Genomic DNA, 26,786 nt, shown 5'->3' on the forward strand with positions numbered 1-26,786 from the left:
TCCTGCTACCTTTGCCTAACCTGTGTAAAAAAATATGTATACTTACCGGTTTTCAGCTAGCTCCAGTCCAGTCACATGATTTTCAGCTCTGGCTGCCCTATGTTGGTCAGCAGTGGCTGTAGGGGAGAGGAGAGAGCACTGACAACAGCTGGGACATGGGACCCAATTGGTAATGTCACCGCTCCAGCAATTGGCTGCCATTTTCAAGCACTCCCACCTCTACCCTGCATCCATCACTCGCTGACACAGGGGACTATGTGACCAGAGCAGGCTGAAAATAGGAAAGTATACATATTTTTTTTACACAGGTTAGGCAGCATAGGTACTGGGGGGGGGGGCATTTTTAAACATAGTGTTAGGCAGGAGTTCCACTTTATGGTTTGTACTAGCTCAGTGAGCCGGTGAAGCAAGGCTTATAGTTAAAGTAGAGCTAAAGGCTGGTAGTTAAAGTAAAACTAAAGCCAATTTTTTTTTAAATTTTATATTACCCTTAGTTATAACTCCTGACAATTTTATAGTGTACTTTTGGGAAGATTTCCCTTCCCTTTCTGCCCCATTACCACTACAGGAAGTTAGATGAAATCCTTCCCAATCCTGAAAGTGAGAGTGTACCCAGGTTGTCACCAGGGTTACCAGAACTATTGTTCCTATCATAATTTGGGATTTTCTTTCACTTTCATTCTCAGTAAAAATCTTTTCCGGGACAGATAGAGAGGGTGAATCTCCATAATGGGCACATAGGCAGCAATAAAAAGCATAATTTAAAGAAAAAAGGTTTTGCACATACTGGTTTTGACACTCTGACCTGCTGTGGTTTTGCATTGTGCACTTACGGTTCTAGTCCAGCAATGGGCAAACTACGGCCCGGCGGACCTTTTAATCCGGCCCGCGGAGCGTGGCAAACATCGGCTGTCAGAATGTGTGTAGGCGGGGCAGCGTGAGGAACGTGAGGGGAGCTAGGCTCCTCTCACAGTCCGCCCTGAAGACCGTAACGGCGCGGGAACGCGGCGAGAGGAACGCACGGAGCAAAGGTAAGTGAATTGACACAGGGGGGACTTGGCTTACTACTTGGGGGGGAATAGTACTGTGGGGGATGAAATACTATATGAGGGATGAATTAATATGGGGGATGAATTAATATGGGGAATGAATTACTATAGGGGGGATGAATTACTATATGGGGGATGAATTACTATGGGGGATGAATTACTATATGGGGGATGAATTACTATATGGGGGATGAATTACTATATGGGGGATGAATTACTATGGGGGATGAATTACTATATGGGGGATGAATTACTATATGGGGGATGAATTACTATGGGGGATGAATTACTATATGGGGGATGAATTACTATGGGGGATGAATTACTATATGGGGGATGAATTACTATATGGGGGATGGATTGCTATATGGGGGATGAATTACTATGGGGGATGAATTACTATATGGGGGATGAATTACTATATGGGGGATGAATTACTATGGGGGATGAATTACTATATGGGGGATGAATTACTATAGGGGATGAATTACTATATGGGGGGTGAATTACTATGGGGGGATGAATTACTATATGGGGGATGAATTACTATTGGGGATGAATTACTATATGGGGGATGAATTACTATATGGGGGATGAATTACTATGGGGGATGAATTACTATATGGGGGATTAATTACTATGCTTACTATGGGGGAATATTACTATACTTACTATGGATGACACATACACATCATTCATCTACTCTTGGTCCGGCCCCCGGGTCCAATATATGAACCCCTTGCGGCCCTCAAGTCAAAAAGTTTGCCCACCCCTGTTCTAGTCCATCTCCAGCCTGTTCTCAATAGGTGATGGAGATTTAACATAATTGTCTGTCTGTATAGTTGTCTATACTGAGTAAATTTCAGTCAGTTCATTATATTTCTGCACAGCTCTTTTGAATTTTCAACTGGGGATATCAGGCAGGAGGTGGCTGAATGGACCACCCATCAGAAACCAGAAAAGTTCAAACAGTGTATGGCCAGTTTCTGTCTCACTGCATATGGATTCTAAACTTACTCACCTAAACTTGAAAATGTCTATATACTTTCAAAATGGACAATGCTAAATCAAGAATTTACAAGTGAGATATACATATAATTTACAATTTTACATTTTTTTTCCTTACCTTTGCAGTTATCTATTGGCAGAAATTAATGGAAATTTGGAAGAAGAAGATTTGAAATCATTTTTATTTTTGTTAAAAAATCAACTAAGGAATGTTGGAAGCATCAAAAAGGTATGTATACCAACTACATTTCTGATCTATAGCCATTATATTTACATATATCCAACATCCAGTTGGCTTGAAATATTTAAAAATGATGTGAATATACAGTATGTGTTGTCACAGGCAAGATTTTTTTAACCTTTTCACCTCCTTCAAATTTGAACAGCTTTCTTCAGCCAACAAAAATCAGCACACATTTTATGAGCATGGTGGTCAGTGTATAATCCTATTGCCAGCTGAGCACTCCTTGATGCCTGGTAGAAACGTATGTGTTAGCTAAAAGCACAATACGCACAAGCTTCCAGGGAAGTCCTCTTTATTGTGCAACACTGAAATGAATATGGAGTGCATCACCTGACCAGAGTGCTTTTACCCAGGCCACTGCTGTATAATTTGGACAAATATAGAGGGAATAACCTAAGAGTGGTACAGGCTTCTTGCCTGCGCCACTCTTCTAACCTGAGAAAACAGAAGCCCCTTTGTTATTGGGAGCCATCTACTCCAAGTTCTATGCAGTATCTGCAACAGGCACAGCGCAAAGAGTGTCCAGCTGCATGCTCTGAATCTCTCTGCCTGCCTCTCCCTGCTCAGCTGAGAGCAGGAGGTAGGAGGAAGTCTGCTAACTTGCAGGTACTGCTCATGTAGTGTAATCATTGCATGAGCAGAAAGGGGATGTCAGCTGTCTGAACACAGCTCACATCCTCCATGCCAAGTCTGACTTGGTGAGGATCTGCCTCAGTTTTCTATACTGAAAACTTCCCCACTCCAGTTTCTATTCCAATCTGAAATAGAAACTGGCATGGATAGCACAGACAGACATAATGAAGAAGAAAAAAAGCATTCAAGAGGCACTAGGACTTTGATGTGAGTTCATACAAAGTAGTGACGGGTAAAAACATTTAGAGAGATCACTGGCTCAGGTTAGGCTGCTCACAACAGAAAAAGCTATCCTACAGTGGGTACCCCAGCAGATTACCTGAAAAAAATGCACTAATGGAAGGAGTGGCAATCCAAAGGATAAAAAGGTACAAATTAATTTATTATACTAAAAAACAGCCATTGCGTTTAGAGGGTCACAAAAAAAATTCCCCCTTCATCAGGGGGAATCATACAAAACCTTGGAATACATACATATATAAATATGTACAAATACATGCATAATTAACTATATATACATATACACATCCATGTACAAATGCACAGAAATAAAAAAAAGAGATATTAGATGGTGATAGTGTGTGATAGGTTCATTTTTGGAACTACATTTTTTTAACCTGTGAGCCCTATTTTTCAGACATCTGTTCAATATGGCAAATTTGATTTTATGTTTAATTGCTTTATCTCATGTGTATTTATTTTAGTTATATGTATAATGGAATAATGGTATGCGCTGACAAAGTAGCATTTGATAATAATTCCACTATTATGTACCATCTGATATTTCTATATTTTCATTTCTATGCATGTGTACATGTATGCATGTATGTATATACTGTATGTGTATAAGTATGTATGCATGGATATGTATACATTTATATACAGTATGCATGCTATCCATGATATTCTAGGATTGTCAGACTTATGATTATATCAGTTACATTTGCATTGTATTGTGTTTTATTATTTGCTAAACGGACTATGCTCTTTTTTTCCCACAGACTTTTCTGAGTCTTGTAATTGATCTGGAAAAAAATAACCTAATATCACCAGAGAACCTGGACTTGTTAGAAGGGAGTTTCCAAAGAATCCGCAGGGTAGACCTGAAAAACAAAATTCAAAAGTTCAAACAAAAAGGTAAGAGACTGCTCTTTTCTCCTGTTCAAGAATTATTAGAAAGTTTTCAAGAAGAAAAAAAAATATACAGGTTGCATAATCAGATATTATAATCAGATACCACATATAAACATTACAGTCATAAAGGTAGTAGTTAGTATATTAGACGTATGAACGATGGTGATAATGTCATGAGAAGCAACCATAGTAAAAGACACAACAGAGAAGCAATGCTGAATAAGTGAGAAGAGTTGTGAAGGTGAAGAAATAAGAGATGGTTTGGAGGGGGTAGGGTAAGGATTAGGTTCATTAGGTAAAGGAGAAGGAGGAAGGTTTGGCCAGGGAGAATTATTAGCCATTATATGTGGTGATGACTGAGGGTAGCATATATCATAATTCAAGGAGGCGGAAGTCTAAATGCACTGGTAAAAAAATAGTAACCCAAGGTTCCCAAACCTTGTAGAACTTGAGCATAGCCTTAAAACATAGCCGTTAATTTCTCATTAAGTAATGCCCATTGTGCCTTACACTTCCATCATGTACAAGTTCTCTGATAGCCATGCTTTTGCTCTTGTCTGTTTAACAGTTGTCAAAACATAAATTACAAGTATAAATTGGTGCTTGGAAATACTGGAGGTTTCCAGCATAGGACTGCTTTGTATGGGTATAGGACGTGACTTCTAAAAGAGAGTTCATTGTCTTTGGACAACAGGTCATGTCCACAATATTAGACACAAATATTCCTGCACTTGGAGGTGAACTCGATACAGTTATGGATCCATTGTGGAGATCCTGGATGGTGCACTCCTTGCTGCCCTCAAAGGACTGGGAGTCCAAACACTGGATACAAAGAAAACAAAGAGAGGGCGCACCGGCCTAGTGCATTACTTATATAACATTTATTGATAGGAATGATAAGTGATATACTCACAAAGGACAAATGTATATAAGCTCACCATAAAGAACAGCACTGTCCAGTCCGCATGGTATGGCTATCCACATTGGAACACTGGACCTCCAACAGGCTAATGCGTTTTGAGGACTTGCCTCTTCCTCAGAGCTAGTATACACAGCGCCTGTACCCTCTTTTATAAATGGTCTGGTATCAAGTGTAAGTGTTACAAGTGGGCCGTCAAACCTCGTTCAGAGGCGGGGACAAAGCTAATAAGTGCTGCCCTTCTCAGGAATAGATTCAAACAAATCAATGAATATACAAAGATCCTTACAATCCATAAAAGGCTGAAACATGTATAAAAATCCATAAAAACATGTATAAATATATACATATAAAACCAATAGAATATGCCATGTATAATAAACCATGTATACTTATGTCCCAAAATCCATCCATACCGGCAACGATGTATGTGAACAGAGTTAATACAAGATAGTGTGCAGAAAGGATGATAATGCAAAGGGAATTAAGTGGAAAAATTATAGCAGTGTATTCACTCTGCTATGATGGATGTGACGGTTCTTCATAACATCTGCAGTGCAGGCTGCCAGCTGGAATGCACACCAGCTGCTTGGGGGCCGGAAATGTGACCGCAGTGTGTTCCACAAGTACTTATTGTTCTGCTGGAATGCAAACCAGCATGAGAATGCCTTGGACAATAAGCCGACCCCTCCTACCCAGAATGGGGTAGAGCGCAGCTTATGCATGCATGTCTCTATGGAGCAGAGTTCAGGTGATTGTCCTTTGTTTTCAGGCACCATAATCCCCCTTCCACTAAGGGTTGCTACTCCCACCGTTCAGTGCGGCTGACGGACTCTCCTTTCCCTTGTCGGGCGCACTAATTGGCCACTGTTCCAGGTAGGAGGGGCCAGCTTATTGTCCAAGGCATTCTCAGTCTGGTATACGTTCCAGCAGAACACTGAGTACATGTCATAGAAATACATTAGATGCAACTTCAGGTGTGATTTGTAAATCTCATGTCTCACCTGAAGTCACAGTGATGTGACCCAGGGCTAAATGTGGGGAGAACAGACCACCAGAGTATTTGAGGTCCTCAAACACGTACAGGGAATGGTGGGTGATAGGTTTGGAAAGGTAGTTCCTATCTCATGGATATAGACACAACAAACTGTGTATGGACAATGGTTCGCAATCAATGGCTTTTAGGGTGACCCAAAATCTCAGAACTGGCATGATATTTCATGAGTTGAGTAAATTGCCTGGCCTAGTAGTATCTCAAAAGTTTGGGATCCCTAGGCCTCCATTAGGTCAAAAGCTGACTTTTTTTTTAATAGGGTATTGCTGTTTTGTTCCTGTAATTTTTCTTCACTTCCTGTCCAATGACAACATTGTCACCAGGGCAGGAAACGAGGGGAAATCTCATTCACGATTTGTACTCACTCCCTGTTCCAAGAACACCAGTGTGAGCAGGCCAGGAAATACATGTAAAACCCAAGCTGGACCATAGGTAGCTGTAAACAATGCAAAGCAAGCTTACTTAATGCAGCAACATGGTGAGTATTGACAGTGCAGTAATACATTGTAATCAGTTAGACTTTTTGATAGTGATAGAACTGAAAGGTATAATGTAATTAGTTTGTACAGATTACTGCACTATACACTTTACTTTTTTTGTGCTTATTAGGAAATCTGTGCTGTACGTTTATAGCTGGCAAAGCCTTAAAATGCTAGATTCCTGGCTGTGATAGGAATCAGTAGATTCAGTACTTTTTGAGGCAGAGATTTGAAACAATTATGCAAATCCAAAATTCAGATTTTCTTATGACTTTTTGGCTTCTTGCTTGTTCTTGGTCAGTGATTCCAGTTCTCCCCTTATGTTATGAAGGGTAGGTGTTCTATAGCCCAGCAGCAATAGCTATTTATTTGTACTTGAGGCATTTTTAAATTATCAAACCGTTGAGAAATGTGAATGTATTACAGCAATGTAATGTATACATGTTTTTATATTTTGCCCAGACATAGAGTTTAAGATATTTTACTCGAAGTTAAACAAATGTCTGTATTTTAGGTCATACTGAAAACAGCAGGCATTACATCAAAACAATGGCAGTACCTCCACCAATACCTAGGAATGAAGTATCATCCTCATTTGTAAGTCATTCAGCTGATAGAAGAGCCAGTAAACAATATGCATTTTCAGATAAATGTACTCTCTGATGATTTATATGTATGATAGCCATTAGGAATGTACACTCAACGGCCACTTTATTAGGTATACTTGTTCAATTGCTTGGTAACACAAATTGCTAATCAGCCAATTACATGGTAGCAACTCAATGTATTTAGGCTTCTAGATGTTGTGAAGACGACTTGTTGAACTGAAAACTGAGCATCAGAATGGGGAAGAAAGGGGATTTAAGTGACTTTGAACATGGCATGGTTGCTGGTGCCAGAAGGACTGGTCTGAGCATTTCAAAAACTGCTGATCTACAGGGATTTTCACGCACAACCATTTCTAGGGTTTACAAAGAATGGTTCGAAAAAGAGAATCTATCCACTGAGCGGCAGCTGTGTGGATGAAATGGCTTGTTGATGTCAGAGGAGAATGGACAGACTGGTTCAAGATGCTAGAAAGGCAACAGTAACTACAATAACCACTTGTTACAACCAAGGTATGCAGAATAGCATCTCTGAGCGCACAACACGTTAAACCTTGAAGCAGATGGGCTACTGCAGAAGGCCACACCAGGTGCCACTCCTGTCAGCTAAGAACAGGAAAAGGAGGCCACATTTCGCACAGGCTCACCAAAATTGGACAATAGAAGATTGGAAAAACGTTGCTTGGCCTGATGATTTTCAATTTCCCTAAAGATGGTTGTGCGTGAAAATCCCAGTAGATCAGCAGTTTTTGAAATACTCAGACCAGCTCATCTGGCACCAACAAACATGCCACGTGCAAAGTCACTTAAGTCCCCTTTTTGTCCCCATTCTGATGCTTGGCTTGAACTTCAGCAAGTCGTCTTCACCACGTCTAGATGCCTAAATGCATTGAGTTGCTGCCATGTGATTGGCTGATTAGCAATTTGTGTTACCAAGCAATTGAACAGGTGTACAAAAGAAAGTGGCTGGTGAGTGTGTGTGTATAAATATACTGTGTGTGTATGTGTATATATGTATGTGTATATGTATATATATATATATATATATATATATATATATATATATAAAATATATTGCTGTATCACTGTTTTTATAAAGAATTTATTGGCTTTGTACTTAAGACTGACATGTTTGTTTTTTAATACAATGCCTTAATCTTAAAAAAAATCCTAAATGGGCAATTGAACAGGGAGCAGATCACTCCTAATCATCAAAAAGGCTTGCATCCCTTTTGTTAGAAAGGAGCAGCAGCTGTTTTGTTTTTTTAGTTTTGAAGAGTAGCGCAAACATCATGCTAGTACCACTCTTTGTAAATCCCCCCTTTATGTTTTTTTCCAACCCTCTGTGCAAACATGATTACAATTATTTAACCTTAAAGTATTGCATTTCAGAAACCTGCATACGTGCGCAATGGACATAGAGGTAAAGATTATAATTTTTTTTTATTAAAGCTTGTTTAAATGTACTAATATTTTCTCATAAACAGGGCTCTCCTAACCCTCCTGTGTTGAATTATATTGTGATTGTACTGCCTCTTATTTTGTAAAGAGCTATATAACTCCTGTATAATAATGATAATAAAAAGGAAGCGTACTACCACCACAATTCTTCCATGGCAGTGTAAAACATATTGTTGACTTTCTGCCACACAGTATTTAGCACCAATAATAAAAAGTAGAACATTGGTCTTATCAAATCTGAGAATGTTTCCATATGTTTACTGCTGCTGCTCCTTGGAAAGCCCCAAAAGGAATTTTGTATTTTTTTTCCAGCAATGGTCCAATCTTGTGAAAAATCCAGATTATGTTGTCCCACTGACAGCTTCTCCTATCTCAACTGTGAATCTTTGTAGCTCCCTCCTACCACTGGCCTCTTGGTTTTTTTCTCTGAATGCCCTTTCTTACCTTTTCACTGTGTTTTGGTGGATGATCTTCTCTAGACAGAGTTGTTGCTGTGCCTTGCACATGCTCTAGAAAATATAAACAAAAATCCTTTTGGCATGTGCTGTACACTGTGCTTCTTTCTCCTTTCACTGCTCATAAGCCACTATTGCTGGCAAATCCCAGCTGTCAAAATGACAGCCAGGACTTACTTTGCATCACAGTGGTGGCAGTTGAAAAGAACAGTGTTAGGAAGCTTAACTGAGAAATACAATGTAACAACATTAATATTACATTGTATTTACAGTTTAAATAGGTAAAAATAAGTGAGCGCACTACAAGTAGCAGCTGAGCACAATAGGTAACCAGATAAAATCTAAAAATCAAAAATAAAATAACTTAGTGCAGTGCTAGAAATAATAAATCTAATAAATTGCCTTTATGATAAATAAAATAAATTAATTAAAGTTCATGGGTATGTGATCATAAAAACTAAATGTTCCAAAAGTGACAATCGTCATCTGGAGGTGACTACTTCGAAGGTATTCCGGTGCTCGTGCAGATGAAAACAATAAAATTGCGCACTCACCAGATGCACAATTTTAATATTTTAATTATATTTGCATGTTAAAATTGTGCATCTGGTGAGTGTGCAATTTTCGATTGTCACTTTTGGAACATTTATTTTTTATGATCATATACCCATGAACTTTAATTAATTTATTATATTTATCATAAAGCCGATTTATTATTTCTATTGCTGCACTACGTTATTTGATTTTTAGGTTTTATCTATTTACAGATTAATTTATGTACATTTCAAAGAGGTGACCTTTTATTTGCATATGACACCAGTTAAACCAATCCTACAAATAAGTTTGGTTAATAATAGATTTGTGGTGCTATGAGGAATAATCGAGTATATGGATAACCCAACCCTGATTGATGTTTCTCAAAATGTAATCCTGTACTTGTTTTGTCTTTAGAAACATGGGGTATTTATTCTAAGACCACTTTAATTTCACAGAGGTGGGATAATTATTCTACTTTTAAAGGTGTTTGGTTGTATCAGGGCTTATATAGTACTTTCAGTGCAAAAGGGAGTGAATACTTATGCATTTTTTGTTTCACATCGACTTCAGGTACTTTTCAATTATATAAAATTCCACTTCCAATTCATTTTAATTTTACATGGTAACACTTTAAAAAGGGGTTGGGGGATACTTTTGTTCACTGTAGCTCAATGATTCAAGAAGCATTATGCTCATATTTTCAAAATCCATTTTAATTCCAGATAGTAACACTATTGAGGGGGGATACTTACGCTCACTGTAGCTCAGTGGTTCAGAAAACTGTCTTAATCTAAAAAGTTTTGTTCAGTGCACTGCAAAATTTATAACTGTTTTTTCTTTTCTAGTGTCAGTTCCAGTACAGGAATCTAGTCCATTCATACAGGTATCATATCATTGGCTACTCATTTTACATCTTTTTTAAATGATCCACTTTATCTAAGAGATAAATCTAGTTAACGGGTGTTAAAATTTGACACAAGGTTTTCATCATGTTTTCAGTAAGTTAACAGTATTTCTACTGAGGATCCTTTTTATTGCTATTAGAGATGAACGAATCGAACTAGGCGAAGTGGAATTCGTTTCGAATATTAGGAAAATCCGAATCCGAAAATTAGCAGACTTCGGATGCGCGAATCGAAATTTTTCCTAAAATGGCGGCGACATGTGCGGCGACGGAGCAGGGATGTCTGGGAAGGCGCGCAGACAAGGCGCGCTGACCCATAATGCATTCATTCATGACATGTGATCGCATTAGCCAATCAGCAGCCAGCCAGCCAGCACTGTGTAATGGTCGAGCTATAAATGCCGGCCATTTTAGAATTCTCCATTTGCCTCCAGTCATTCAACAGAGGCAGACCTGGCTGTATTGAGGGAGAGAGTTAGGGACACAGAAACGTTACTTAGGGACACAGTAACGTTAGTTAGGGACACAGTAACGTTAGTTAGGGACACAGAAACGTTACTTAGGGCCACAGAAACGTTACTTAGGGCCACAGAAACTTTACTTAGGGACACAGAAACGTTACTTAGGGACACAGAAACGTTACTTAGGGACACAGAAACATTACTTAGGGCCACAGAATCGTTACTTAGGGCCACAGAAACGTTACTTAGGGCCACAGAATCGTTACTTAGGGCCACAGAAACGTTACTTAGGGCCACAGAAACGTTACTTAGGGCCACAGAATTGTTACTTAGGGACAGACACAGAATTGTTACTGAGGGACACAGAATTGTTACTGAGGGCCACAGAACCGTTACTTAGGGCCACAGAATCGTTACTTAGGGCCACAGAAACGTTACTTAGGGTCACAGAATTGTTACTTAGGGACAGACACAGAATTGTTACTGAGGGCCACAGAATTGTTACTGAGGGCCACAGAACCGTTACTTAGGGCCACAGAACCGTTACTTAGGGCCACAGAAACATTACTTAGGGACACAGAATTGTTACTTAGGGACAGACACAGAATTGTTACTCAGGGACACAGAATTGTTACTGAGGGCCACAGAACCGTTACTTAGGGCCACAGAATCGTTACTTAGGGCCACAGAAACGTTACTTAGGGTCACAGAATTGTTACTTAGGGACAGACACAGAATTGTTACTCAGGGACACAGAATTGTTACTGAGGGCCACAGAACCATTACTTAGGGCCACAGAACCGTTACTTAGGGCCACAGAAACGTTACTTAGGGACACAGAATTGTTACTCAGGGACAGACACAGAATTGTTACTGAGGGACACCGAACCGTTACTTAGGGCCACAGAAACGTTACTTAGGGCCACAGAATTGTTACTTGGGGACAGACACAGAATTGTTACTGAGGGACACAGAATTGTTACTGAGGGACACAGAATTGTTACTGAGGGCCACAGAACCGTTACTTAGGGCCACAGAAACGTTACTTAGGGACAGAGAATTGTTACTCAGGGACAGACACAGAATTGTTACTGAGGGACACAGAATTGTTACTGAGGGACACAGAACCGTTACTTAGGGCCACAGAAACGTTACTTAGGGCCACAGAAACGTTACTTAGGGCTACAGAAACGTTACTTAGGGCCACAGAATCATTACTTAGGGCCACAGAAACGTTACTTAGGGCCACAGAATTGTTACTTAGGGACAGACACAGAATTGTTACTGAGGGACACAGAATTGTTACTGAGGGCCACAGAACCGTTACTTAGGGCCACAGAAACGTTACTTAGGGACACAGAATTGTTACTCAGGGACAGACAGAATTGTTACTGAGGGATACAGAATTGTTACTGAGGGACACAGAACCGTTACTTAGGGCCACAGAAACGTTACTTAGGGCTACAGAAACGTTACTTAGGGCCACAGAATTGTTACTTAGGGACAGACACAGAATTGTTACTGAGGGACACAGAATCGTTACTTAGGGCCACAGAAACGTTACTTAGGGCCACAGAATCGTTACTTAGGGCCACAGAAACGTTACTTAGGGCCACAGAAACGTTACTTAGGGCCACAGAATTGTTACTTAGGGACAGACACAGAATTGTTACTGAGGGACACAGAATTGTTACTGAGGGCCACAGAACCGTTACTTAGGGCCACAGAATCGTTACTTAGGGCCACAGAAACGTTACTTAGGGTCACAGAATTGTTACTTAGGGACAGACACAGAATTGTTACTGAGGGCCACAGAATTGTTACTGAGGGCCACAGAACCGTTACTTAGGGCCACAGAACCGTTACTTAGGGCCACAGAAACATTACTTAGGGACACAGAATTGTTACTTAGGGACAGACACAGAATTGTTACTCAGGGACACAGAATTGTTACTGAGGGCCACAGAACCGTTACTTAGGGCCACAGAATCGTTACTTAGGGCCACAGAAACGTTACTTAGGGTCACAGAATTGTTACTTAGGGACAGACACAGAATTGTTACTCAGGGACACAGAATTGTTACTGAGGGCCACAGAACCATTACTTAGGGCCACAGAACCGTTACTTAGGGCCACAGAAACGTTACTTAGGGACACAGAATTGTTACTCAGGGACAGACACAGAATTGTTACTGAGGGACACCGAACCGTTACTTAGGGCCACAGAAACGTTACTTAGGGCCACAGAATTGTTACTTGGGGACAGACACAGAATTGTTACTGAGGGACACAGAATTGTTACTGAGGGACACAGAATTGTTACTGAGGGCCACAGAACCGTTACTTAGGGCCACAGAAACGTTACTTAGGGACACAGAATTGTTACTCAGGGACAGACACAGAATTGTTACTGAGGGACACAGAATTGTTACTGAGGGACACAGAACCGTTACTTAGGGCCACAGAAACGTTACTTAGGGCCACAGAAACGTTACTTAGGGCTACAGAAACGTTACTTAGGGCCACAGAATCATTACTTAGGGCCACAGAAACGTTACTTAGGGCCACAGAATTGTTACTTAGGGACAGACACAGAATTGTTACTGAGGGACACAGAATTGTTACTGAGGGCCACAGAACCGTTACTTAGGGCCACAGAAACGTTACTTAGGGACACAGAATTGTTACTCAGGGACAGACAGAATTGTTACTGAGGGATACAGAATTGTTACTGAGGGACACAGAACCGTTACTTAGGGCCACAGAAACGTTACTTAGGGCTACAGAAACGTTACTTAGGGCCACAGAATCGTTACTTAGGGCCACAGAAACGTTACTTAGGGCCACAGAAACGTTACTTAGGGCCACAGAATTGTTACTTAGGAACAGACACAGAATTGTTACTGAGGGACACAGATTTGTTACTGAGGGCCACAGAACCGTTACTTAGGGCCACAGAAACGTTACTTAGGGACACAGAATTGTTACTCAGGGACAGACACAGAATTGTTACTGAGGGACACAGAATTGTTACTGAGGGCCACAGAACTGTTACTTAGGGCCACAGAAACGTTACTTAGGGACACAGAATTGTTACTCAGGGACAGACACAGAATTGTTACTGAGGGACACAGAATTGTTACTGAGGGCCACAGAAACGTTACTTAGGGACACAGAAACGTTACTTAGGGACACAGAATTGTTACTCAGGGACAGACACAGAATTGTTACTGAGGGATACAGAATTGTTACTGAGGGACACAGAACCGTTACTTAGGGCCACAGAAACGTTACTTAGGGCCACAGAAACGTTACTTAGGCCTACAGAAACGTTACTTAGGGCCACAGAATCGTTACTTAGGGCCACAGAAACGTTACTTAGGGACACAGAAACGTTACTTAGGGACACAGAATTGTTACTCAGGGACAGACACAGAATTGTTACTGAGGGACACAGAATTGTTACTGAGGGACACAGAATTGTTACTGAGGGACACAGAATTGTTACTGAGGGACACAGAATTGTTACTGAGGGACACAGAATTGTTACTGAGGGCCACAGAACTGTTACTTAGGGCCACAGAAACGTTACTTAGGGACACAGAATTGTTACTCAGGGACAGACACAGAATTGTTACTGAGGGACACAGATTTGTTACTGAGGGCCACAGAACCGTTACTTAGGGCCACAGAAATGTTACTTAGGGACACAGAATTGTTACTCAGGGACAGACACAGAATTGTTACTGAGGGATACAGAATTGTTACTGAGGGACACAGAACCGTTACTTAGGGCCACAGAAACGTTATTTAGGGCTACAGAAACGTTACCTAGGGCCACAGAATCGTTACTTAGGGCCACAGAATCGTTACTTAGGGCCACAGAAACGTTACTTAGGGCCACAGAATTGTTACTTAGGGACAGACACAGAATTGTTACTGAGGGACACAGATTTGTTACTGAGGGCCACAGAACCGTTACTTAGGGCCACAGAAACGTTACTTAGGGACACAGAATTGTTACTCAGGGACAGACACAGAATTGTTACTGAGGGACACAGAATTGTTACTGAGGGACACAGAATTGTTACTCAGGGACAGACACAGAATTGTTACTGAGGGACAGACACAGAATAGTTACTGAGGGACACAGAATTGTTACTGAGGGACACAGAATTGTTACTCAGCGAGAGACACAGAATTGTTACTCAGGGACAGACACAGAATTGTTACTGAGGGACACAGAATTGTTACTGAGGGACACAGAATTGTTACTGAGGGACAGACACAGAATTGTTACTGAGGGACACAGATTTGTTACTGAGGGCCACAGAACCGTTACTTAGGGCCACAGAAACGTTACTTAGGGACACAGAATTGTTACTCAGGGACAGACACAGAATTGTTACTGAGGGACACAGAATTGTTACTGAGGGACACAGAACCGTTACTTAGGGCCACAGAAACGTTACTTAGGGCCACAGAAACGTTACTTAGGGCCACAGAAACGTTACTTAGGGACACAGAATTGTTACTGAGGGACACAGAATTGTTACTCAGGGACAGACACAGAATTGTTACTGAGGGACAGACACAGAATAGTTACTGAGGGACACAGAATTGTTACTGAGGGACACAGAATTGTTACTGAGGGACACAGAATTGTTACTCAGCGAGAGACACAGAATTGTTACTCAGGGACAGACACAGAATTGTTACTGAGGGACACAGAATTGTTACTCAGGGACACAGAATTTTTACTCAGGGACACAGAATTGTTACTGAGGGACACAGAATTGTTACTGAGGGACACAGAATTGTTACTGAGGGACACAGAATTGTTACTCAGGGACACAGAATTGTTACTCAGGGACAGACACAGAATTGTTACTCAGGGACACAGAATCATTTAATTAAAGAGTATGTCAGACAACATGCGGAGGAGTGGCAGAGGAGGCAATGTTTTAGGAGCGAGCAGACGTGGCAGCAGAGGAAGGGGTCGAGGCAGCACTAGTCGCAGCCAGAGGCCAGTGCTCCCGGTGTCATCCAGCGGTCGTGTCTCCACCGACAACCCTGCCGTCATCGATTGGTTGGCTCGGTCGTCTTCCTCTTCCCAGGTCACCTCTGACACCTACAGCCAACGGTCGGTGGGTACGTCAGAAACAACCGTTAGTTGGCATGGCCCGGGAGCAAGCCCACTGAAATCACGTGTCCTCTACCTGCCCCTGTCCTTTGGTGTTCCCTCACCAAGCGAAGTATCGCATGCTGTGGGCTCAGCCCCACTGTACAGTGAGGAAGAGCTAACAGAGGGCGGTCAGGAACGGGGGGAGACATCCGCCTCTTCAGCAGCCAGGCGAAGAAGTAGTGGCGAGGAGAGTGGCTCGGTAGCCGGTCTAGAGACAGGTCTGTCTCCTGACCCACACGCAGCCGAGGGGGCTAGTAGTGAGGCGGAGACCCTAATTGATGATGATGAGGCTGATCGCACTTGGCAGCCTCGTCGTCATCAGGCTATTGCTTCCGCATCATCAGGAGAAGAGGGTGGCAGCTTGGCAGCGAGCAAAACAGTCGGTGTGTTGCCCAGGAGGCAGCAGGGTCGCAGCAGTGTCAGTGGAGGCAAACGGCCACGGAGTAGAGCACCAGCTCCACTGCAGCCTACCACCACGGCCAGTAGTGGTGCCGGTGTGCACGGAGGAAGCAGCAGTCAGCCAGTGAGGAGTATCGGGGGCAAAGTTTCCTACTCGGCGGTGTGGCAATTTTTCGTCAAGCCGCCCGAGGAAGTAAACGTAGCCGTATGTCGACTATGTGGCCAGAAAGTCAAGCGTGGCCAGGGGGCCCATGTTGGGACTACAGCGTTGCGTCAGCATATGCAGCGTCGCCATTTGGTGGCCTGGGAAAACCGTGATAAAGATACGGCGGTTCTGCCTGCCCCAGCCCCCGCTCCATCACCCGCTCCGTTACTTGCTCCGTCACCCGACGTCAATCGCCCTCTATCAGCCAGTCAAGGCACCAACACCTCTGCTGAGGGGAGTTGTCGCTCGTTGGCATCTTCCGCTCGTTCAGATGCTCCTTCTCCTGCTACTCCTCTTCACGGATTCCGTCAGCAGTCTTTCTTGGAATCCGTTTCCAAGAGACAACAGTTTGCGAGCACGCACCCGACGGTGCAAAAGCTGAACGTCCTCCTGTCCAAGTTGCTGGTGCTGCAGTCCCTCCCTTTCCAAGTGGTGGACTCAGCACCTTTCCAAGAAATGATGGCTTGTGCCGCGCCGCGGTGGACAGTGCCAAGCCGTCATTTCTTCGCCAAAAAGGCAGTGCCAGCCCTGCATTCACATGTAGAAGAGATGGTGGGCCAGTCTTTGAGCATGTCGGTCTCTGCCAAAGTGCAAGGCAGCGCCGACGTGTGGAGCTGTAACTACGGTCAGGGACAGTACATGTCATTTACGGCCCACTGGGTGAACGTGGTGCCGTCACAGCCACACCAGCAACTTGGACAGGTCACGCCGCTTTTGCCTCCACGTTTGCACGTCCTTGGTCCACAAAAGATGTCCGCCTCTACCACCTCTTCTTCCGCCGTGTCCTCAGCCGCCACCCCCGTGCCAAGTCCCATTACCCTACCGGCATATCACATGTGCAGGGCGCAACGGTGTCACGCTGTGCTGCACCTGGTATGCCTTGGCGAACGTAGTCACACGGGAGGAACTTCTCAGTGTAATGAACAGAGAAATCGACAGATGGCTGTCTCCGCGCAAACTGAAAATCGGAACCATGTTGACCGACAACGGAAAGAACATGGTGTCTGCTCTGCGTCAATGAAGGTTGTGCCATGCGCCATGCATGGCTCACGTGTTCAATCTGGTTGTCAAGCGGTTCTTAAAATCCACCATCCCACTGCAAGACATCCTTAAAATGTCACGTAAACTTTGCATGCATTTCAGCCATTCCTACACCGCAAAGCACACCCTCCTTGAGCTGCAGCGGCAGAACGGAATTCCACAGCATCGCCTGATCTGCGACGTTGCAACAAGGTGGAATTCAACCCTACACATGTTAGACCGCCTTTACGTACAGCGAAAGGCCATCACCGATTTCCTGATGTTACAAGCGGATAAAGGTACTCCCCTGTGTAACTTCGATGTCAGCCATTGGCAGCTCATGCGTGACACCTGCCGCTTGCTCAGGCCCTTTGAGGAGGCCACGCTATTCGTGAGTCGGCAGGACTATGGGATGAACGACGTCATTCCTCTGTTGCACGTCCTGGAACAAATGCTGTTAACAATGGCTGGTCAGGGTGCGGTAGACGTGGCGCACAGATCTCAACGCCACATGACCCCTGTGGGGGCAGGACAGGAAGAAGAGGAGGAGGTAGAGGAGGACATTTGTGCTCAGGAATTATTGAGTGAAATGGGTGGTTTTTCCACTCAGCGGACAGGAGTGGAGGAGCAGGAGCATCTGGTGGAGGAGGAGGAGACAGAGGACCCAGACGCACCGTGGCAGTATGCTGTGGAGATGGAGGCAGGGAGTCCCTCGCATTCCTTGGCACAAATGGCCCATAGCATGCTCGGTTGCTTGCGTAGCGACAGCCGAATAATAACCATCAGACAGAGGGATGACTTTTGGCTGTCCACCTTGTTGGACCCTCGCTACCGTTCAAAAATGGTGGCCTTTTTCACACCTGCGGAGAGGGAGGCCAAAATAACGTACTATAAAAACCACCTATGTAGTCAGTTGGTCTCTGCCTTTGTGCGCCAACATCCATCCTCAGACACTGTGGGCCCTGTGCGCTCGCGTTCCGCTGCCATGGCAGCAGGGGAGGGGTGGGGTGGTAGGAGCAGTGGCAGCTCCACCAGCAGCGGCTGCCTCAGTCTGCAGTCGATGATGAGTAGCTTTCTTCACCAGCGCAGTGAGGAAACTACTAACCAGCCGCAGCAGCAGCAGCATCAGGTGGACCTGGAGCAGGACCTCAAACAACAGGCTTGGGCCTACTTGGACAGCACCCTGCCAACCGAGGTAGACAATCCCCTTGACTACTGGGCAACGAAACTTGACCTTTGGCCCCAACTAGCTGAATTTGCCCTTGAAAGGCTGTCATGCCCGGCCAGTAGCGTGGCATCGGAGCGCGTGTTTAGTGCGGCAGGAGGTATTGTAACTCCGCGGAGGACACGACTGTCCACCCAAAGCGTGGAGAGACTCACGTTTGTGAAAATGAATCAGGCGTGGATTAGTCTGGATTTCAAACCACCAGTTCCTGACACAACTGACTAAATCCGCCATGAATCATGCCCCAAACATGTGCCACTTTCAGGTCTCCTCACACACTGCTGGTGTGTTCCATTTTTTGTCATAGGGTGCTGGCAGATTACGGGCCTCCCATAGCTGCTGCCAGGCCCCTAATCTGCCATGGGCCCCTGTACCGCCTCCTCATGCTGCTGCCAGGTCCACAGTCTCTCATGGGTCCCTGTACGGCCTCCCATTGCTGCTGTCTCCATCGCCACACTCTGCCATGTGCCACTTTCAGGTCTCCTCACACACTGCTGGTGTGTTCCATTTTTTGTCATAGGGTGCTGGCAGATTACGGGCCTCCCATAGCTGCTGCCAGGCCCCTAATCTGCCATGGGCCCCTGTACCGCCTCCTCATGCTGCTGCCAGGTCCACAGTCTCTCATGGGTCCCTGTACGGCCTCCCATTGCTGCTGTCTCCATCGCCACACTCTGCCATGTGCCACTTTCAGGTCTCCTCACACACTGCTGGTGTGTTCCATTTTTTGTCATAGGGTGCTGGCAGATTACGGGCCTCCCATAGCTGCTGCCAGGCCCCTAATCTGCCATGGGCCCCTGTACCGCCTCCTCATGCTGCTGCCAGGTCCAGAGTCTCTCATGGGTCCCTGTACGGCCTCCCATTGCTGCTGTCTCCATCGCCACACTCTGCCATGTGCCACTTTCAGGTCTCCTCACACACTGCTGGTGTGTTCCATTTTTTTGTCATAGGGTGCTGGCAGATTACGGGCCTCCCATAGCTGCTGCCAGGCCCCTAATCTGCCATGGGCCCCTGTACCGCCTCCTCATGCTGCTGTCAGGTCCACAGTCTCTCATGGGTCCCTGTACGGCCTCCCATTGCTGCTGTCTCCATCGCCACACTCTGCCATGTGCCACTTTCAGGTCTCCTCATACACTGCTGGTGTGTTCCATTTTTTGTCATAGGGTGCTGGCAGATTACGGGCCTCCCATTGCTGCTGCCAGGCCCCTAATCTGCCATGGGCCCCTGTACCGCCTCCTCATGCTGCTGCCAGGTCCAGAGTGTGTCATGGGTCCCTGTACGGCCTCCCATTGCTGCTGCCAGGAGGCAGCAGGGTCGCAGCAGTGTCAGTGGAGGCAAACGGCCACGGAGTAGAGCACCAGCTCCACTGCAGCCTACCACCACGGCCAGTAGTGGTGCCAGTGTGCACGGAGGAAGTAGCAGTCAGCCAGTGAGGAGTAGCGGGGGCAAAGTTTCCTACTCGGCGGTGTGGCAATTTTTCGTCAAGCCGCCCGAGGAAGTAAACGTAGCCGTATGTCGACTATGTGGCCAGAAAGTCAAGCGTGGCCAGGGGGCCCATGTTGGGACTACAGCGTTGCGTCAGCATATGCAGCGTCGCCATTCGGTGGCCTGGGAAAACCGTGATAAAGATACGGCGGTTCTGCCTGCCCCAGCCCAGGGTTCCATTTTGTCATAGGGTGCTGGCAGATTACGGGCCTCCCATTGCTGCTGCCATTCCTTAATCTGCCATGGGCCCCTGTACCGCCTCCTCATGCTGCTGCCAGGTTCACAGTGTCTCATGGGTCCCTGAACCGCCTCCCATTGCTGCTGTCTCCATCGCCACACTCTGCCATGTGCCACTTTCAGGTCTCCTCACACTGCTGGTGTGTTCCATTTTTTGTCATAGGGTGCTGGCAGATTACGGGCCTCCCATTGCTGCTGCCAGGCCCGTAATCTGCCATGGGCCCCAGTACCGCCTCCTCATGCTGCTGCCAGGTCCACAGTCTCTCATGGGTCCCTGTACGGCCTCCCATTGCTGCTGTCTCCATCGCCACACTCTGCCATGTGCCACTTTCAGGTCTCCTCACACTGCTGGTGTGTTCCATTTTTTGTCATAGGGTGCTGGCAGATTACGGGCCTCCCATAGCTGCTGCCAGGCCCCTAATCTGCCATGGGCCCCTGTACCGCCTCCTCATGCTGCTGCCAGGTCCAGAGTCTCTCATGGGTCCCTGTACGGCCTCCCATTGCTGCTGTCTCCATCGCCACACTCTGCCATGTGCCACTTTCAGGTCTCCTCACACACTGCTGGTGTGTTCCATTTTTTTGTCATAGGGTGCTGGCAGATTACGGGCCTCCCATAGCTGCTGCCAGGCCCCTAATCTGCCATGGGCCCCTGTACCGCCTCCTCATGCTGCTGTCAGGTCCACAGTCTCTCATGGGTCCCTGTACGGCCTCCCATTGCTGCTGTCTCCATCGCCACACTCTGCCATGTGCCACTTTCAGGTCTCCTCATACACTGCTGGTGTGTTCCATTTTTTGTCATAGGGTGCTGGCAGATTACGGGCCTCCCATTGCTGCTGCCAGGCCCCTAATCTGCCATGGGCCCCTGTACCGCCTCCTCATGCTGCTGCCAGGTCCAGAGTGTGTCATGGGTCCCTGTACGGCCTCCCATTGCTGCTGCCAGGAGGCAGCAGGGTCGCAGCAGTGTCAGTGGAGGCAAACGGCCACGGAGTAGAGCACCAGCTCCACTGCAGCCTACCACCACGGCCAGTAGTGGTGCCAGTGTGCACGGAGGAAGTAGCAGTCAGCCAGTGAGGAGTAGCGGGGGCAAAGTTTCCTACTCGGCGGTGTGGCAATTTTTCGTCAAGCCGCCCGAGGAAGTAAACGTAGCCGTATGTCGACTATGTGGCCAGAAAGTCAAGCGTGGCCAGGGGGCCCATGTTGGGACTACAGCGTTGCGTCAGCATATGCAGCGTCGCCATTCGGTGGCCTGGGAAAACCGTGATAAAGATACGGCGGTTCTGCCTGTCCCAGCCCAGGGTTCCATTTTGTCATAGGGTGCTGGCAGATTACGGGCCTCCCATTGCTGCTGCCATTCCTTAATCTGCCATGGGCCCCTGTACCGCCTCCTCATGCTGCTGCCAGGTTCACAGTGTCTCATGGGTCCCTGAACCGCCTCCCATTGCTGCTGTCTCCATCGCCACACTCTGCCATGTGCCACTTTCAGGTCTCCTCACACTGCTGGTGTGTTCCATTTTTTGTCATAGGGTGCTGGCAGATTACGGGCCTCCCATTGCTGCTGCCAGGCCCGTAATCTGCCATGGGCCCCAGTACCGCCTCCTCATGCTGCTGCCAGGTCCACAGTCTCTCATGGGTCCCTGTACGGCCTCCCATTGCTGCTGTCTCCATCGCCACACTCTGCCATGTGCCACTTTCAGGTCTCCTCACACTGCTGGTGTGTTCCATTTTTTGTCATAGGGTGCTGGCAGATTACGGGCCTCCTATAGCTGCTGCCAGGCCCCTAATCTGCCATGGGCCCCTGTACCACCTCCTCATGCTGCTGCCAGGTCCACAGTCTCTCATGGGTCCCTGTACGGCCTCCCATTGCTGCTGTCTCCATCGCCACACTCTGTCATGTGCCACTTTCAGGTCTCCTCACACTGCTGGTGGGTTCCATTTTGTCATAGGGTGCTGGCAGATTACGGGCCTCCCATTGCTGCTGCCAGGCCCGTAATCTGCCATGGGCCCCAGTACCGCCTCCTCATGCTGCTGCCAGGTCCACAGTCTCTCATGGGTCCCTGTACGGCCTCCCATTGCTGCTGTCTCCATCGCCACACTCTGCCATGTGCCACTTTCAGGTCTCCTCACACACTGCTGGTGTGTTCCATTTTTTGTCATAGGGTGCTGGCAGATTACGGGCCTCCCATTGCTGCTGCCAGGCCCGTAATCTGCCATGGGCCCCCGTACCGACTCCTCATGCTGCTGCCAGGCCCGTAATCTGTCATGGGCCCCTGTTGTCGCTTGTTGGCATATTCCGCTCGTTCAGATGCTCCTTCTCCTGCTACTCCTCTTCACGGATTCCGTCAGCAGTCTTTCTTGGAATCCGTTTCCAAGAGACAACAGTTTGCGAGCACGCACCCGACGGTGCAGAAGCTGAACGTCCTCCTGTCCAAGTTGCTGCTGCCAGGCTCGTAATCTGTCATGTGCCCCTGTACCGCCTCCTCATGCTGCTGCCAGGTCCAGAGTGTGTCATGGGCCCCCGTACCGACTCCTCATGCTGCTGCCAGGCCTGTAATCTGTCATGGGCCCCTGTACCGCCTTCTCATGCTGCTGCCAGGTCCAGAGTGTGTCATGCGTCCCTGTAGGGCCTCCCATTGCTGCTGCCAGGCCCGTAATCTGCCATGGGCCCCCGTACCGACTCCTCATGCTGCTGCCAGGCCCGTAATCTGTCATGGGCCCCTGTACCGCCTCCTCATGCTGCTGCCAGGTCCAGAGTGTGTCATGGGTCCCTGTACGGCCTCCCATTGCTGCTGTCTCCATCGCCACACTCTGCCATGTACCACTTTCAGGTCTCCTCACACTGCTGGTGGGTTCCATTTTGTCATAGGGTGCTGTATGGCCTCCCATTGCTGCTGCCTCCACCGCCACACTGTGGCTCCACACTCTGGTTTTGGCCCCGTGACTGCCCAAATGAGTGAAGTGTGCGGTGATTCTAAGATCGACGGCACTCATCTGCATGTCATACTGACTGACAGTATTATTTCTCTTCCCCAGCAGACTCCAAGGGCATTTAAATTAAAGGTACAGTGTTCTGCACTAATATAAAGGCTCTCTGAAGCCTAGAAACACCCTTTTATAAGTTAAATTCGCAGCGAATATATTCGACTCTAATCAAAATTTTTTCACGAATTCGCCGAATCAGTCGAATCGAATTTTTGAATAATTCGCTCATCTCTAATTGCTATAAATGTAAAACAGGTCAAAACTGCTTCTGGTAATAGTGTTTTTGTCAACTATAGCTAGTATGGTTGTGTCAATTCTAGTAACTTACATATACTAAATTGTAATGTGGGCATGCAATAATAACCACTAAGGCTGTAACTGAGAGTACACAAAGGTGCTAATCTAAAAAAAAAATGTCCTTGAATTGTGCTTACTGCTTATTGTGGCAGTTACAAGGTGTGTTTAACAAAGAATAAGAGAGAATAAAATCATAAGAAATTAATTTAAAAATGTTGCTGTTATTACCCTCTGAACTATGTAATTGGTTATTTAGCATATTATGATATTGACATAATCATTTGTTCATTAGATTGTAAGGATGACCGGTCATGTTGAAATGTAGGCTTTATGAAGAAACAGCAACTTGTATGCTATATGCAGTACAGACTAGATTTTAGACCAAGTTGCCATTTTTGTTCATTGTCTTAAAAAACATAAATAATTTAATCATAGGCTTTAGATTTTCTTACTCACAGTTGTTATATAAAACTATTTCATTACAGACCAGTATGCTGATCAGGCTTTACAAAAAAAGGAACTTTCACATTCTGTTTTCATTTCACACACATACAAGATTCATTTCTCGTGGCTGATGTAGCACTGAGCTGTACAGTTAAAAAGATGAACATTGAGTAAATAGTTCAGTACAAAAGCATAACTTAGTTGGTTAGATTTTTGGTTCCTGTTTAAGCAGCCATTGATGCTGTGACACCAGTTCTTTTCAGTAGATCACCCAAACAAAGCAAGCCCAAACACATACTGTATACATTCTCTTAAGTAGTGCCAATAACATGTCTGGCATGACCCAGTGATAAGTGTACTTCATTCCTGGTGTTTATGTAGACATGTCTTTAGGGGCTTGTGTCCATGAGCTGTTTTTCCAGCATTTGAAAAATGAATTGCAAGTCTTCAGACTTACCTTTACTTTGTATTGTGGATGATCCTCTGATGCTGCATTTGACCAGGTTTTCATTTCTTTCAATACAGCCAGTCCAGTTAAGGCATGTTCCTGCTGCTTCAAGGGCTCCCCAGTTTCAGGCATCAGGTGTCATTGTGAAAGTTGCTTACATGTCACACAATGAAATGAGCTCCATGCTTGAAGATGGTAGCTCAATGGCATGTATTAGGCAAGCTATTTTACTAAACAACAAAAGTGTAATGCACACAGGGCTTATATACCAGTATAAGGATAAAAGGCATACAAGTGAGCGCTAAGCGTGAGCTGCTGTAACACCGAAAGGCACCAACAATCTTCTGAGACCAATTGATATATTAAGGTGCAGCGCTAGAATCATAAATTCAATATAGTGCAAACAATAATGAAATTATCCAAAATAATCTTGATGATATATAAAGTGCAGATAGTGTCAATGATGAATCAATCAGCACAGGTAAATCAATAAAGTGACAACAGTGCAAATGCACATTACCGAACACAGGTAATTAGATAAAGTGACAACAGTGCAAATGCACATCAAAAAAAGGTGAAAATGGTGCTAAAAGGGACAAAGTCATATATCGATGTATAAATAAATAAACGTGAAGCTTCAGATACAGTGGTCATCTGTGTATCTTCCGGTGATGAAATAATAGAATTACGCACTCACCAGATGCATAATTCCATCATGCATTTGAGAATAATTACATCTCAGTGGGCCAGCTGGATCCTCTTATGGACACCTCTATCCTGGTATGGACTTCCCTCTGGGTCATCAGACTCAGGCACACGCCCTATGAGTAGGTGCTAGAGCACGAAACGCGTAAGGGAGGAGCTGCAGCGTCCTGCCGTCATGCCTCCGAGGCCCACGCTGGTCCGGTGGCCATCTTTATCTTCAACTTATGGTCGGTCTGTGTTTACCTCCACTTCTGTTACATGCCTGTTATGGATCAATAAAATGCCTTTTGAAGCAGTATCACACTATTTTGGCATCCTTTCTTGGGGCTATTGCTGAGCCTTACCACCCACAGAGCCCATTGTGAAAGGAGGTGAAAGGTGCTGCATCCCACTGATGACCCAGAGGGAAGTCCATACCAGGATAGAGGTGTCCATAAGAGGATCCAGCTGGCCCACTGAGATGTAATTATTCTCAAATGCATGATGGAGTTATGCATCTGGTGAGTGCGTAATTCTATTATTTCATCACAAGAAGATACACAGAGGATCACTTTATCTGAAGCTTCACGTTTATTTATTTACACATTGATATATAGACTTTGTCACTTTTAGCAACATTTTCACCTTTTTTGTATGTGCATTTGCACTGTTGTCACTTTATCTATTTACCTGTGTTCGGTAATGTGCATTTGCACTGTTGTCACTTTATTGATTTACCTGTGCTGATTGATTCATCACTTACATTGACACTATGACACTATCTGCACTTTATATATCATCAAGATTATTTTGGATAATTTAATTATTGATTGCATTATATTGAATTTATGATTCTAGCGCTGCACCTTAATATATCAATATATAATAGTATACTCAGCCCATATAACAATTTATTAAAGTGCAAAGCAAGCAGGCAACAACAAGGTAAAGTGCATAATACTCCTATATAGAAATGTGACATTCAGAGCTGCCAAACAGGCTCTTTTTCAAGCATTGAGTACAAAGCATACATGCCTAAGACATGCTTAAAGTGGTTCGAAAGGTAAAAGATTTTTTACCTTAATGCATTCTCTGCATTAAGGTAAAAAAACCCTTTTAATAGTGGCTTCCTCCCCAGCCCCCCTACATACTTACCTGGACCCGATCTTGGGCCAGAAGACACGGTAGGTTAAAATAAACAAACTCAATATGCAAATTATTATAGATGCTTAGCAGTC

The 26,786-nt window shown here is 45.3% G+C and overlaps 1 protein-coding gene across 2 annotated transcripts in view; it reads left to right on the forward strand.

Moving 5' to 3' along the window:
• The window catches only part of CFLAR (CASP8 and FADD like apoptosis regulator), a 98,032-nt gene that overhangs the window by 52,134 nt on the left and 19,112 nt on the right, over positions 1-26,786 (forward strand). For both annotated transcript variants that reach the window (XM_089670306.1, XM_089670315.1), the window contains exons 3-7: positions 2,184-2,286; positions 3,936-4,071; positions 7,035-7,117; positions 8,518-8,548; positions 10,424-10,461. In XM_089670306.1, coding sequence (XP_089526432.1) covers positions 2,184-2,286; positions 3,936-4,071; positions 7,035-7,117; positions 8,518-8,548; positions 10,424-10,461 — 391 coding nt within the window. The remainder of the gene's footprint in view (positions 1-2,183; positions 2,287-3,935; positions 4,072-7,034; positions 7,118-8,517; positions 8,549-10,423; positions 10,462-26,786) is intronic.

This window comes from Staurois parvus, unplaced genomic scaffold (assembly GCF_062004578.1).
Source record: "Staurois parvus isolate SC_StPar_1 unplaced genomic scaffold, SC_StPar_1.0 ptg000011l, whole genome shotgun sequence".
NCBI classification, from domain to species: domain Eukaryota; kingdom Metazoa; phylum Chordata; class Amphibia; order Anura; family Ranidae; genus Staurois; species Staurois parvus.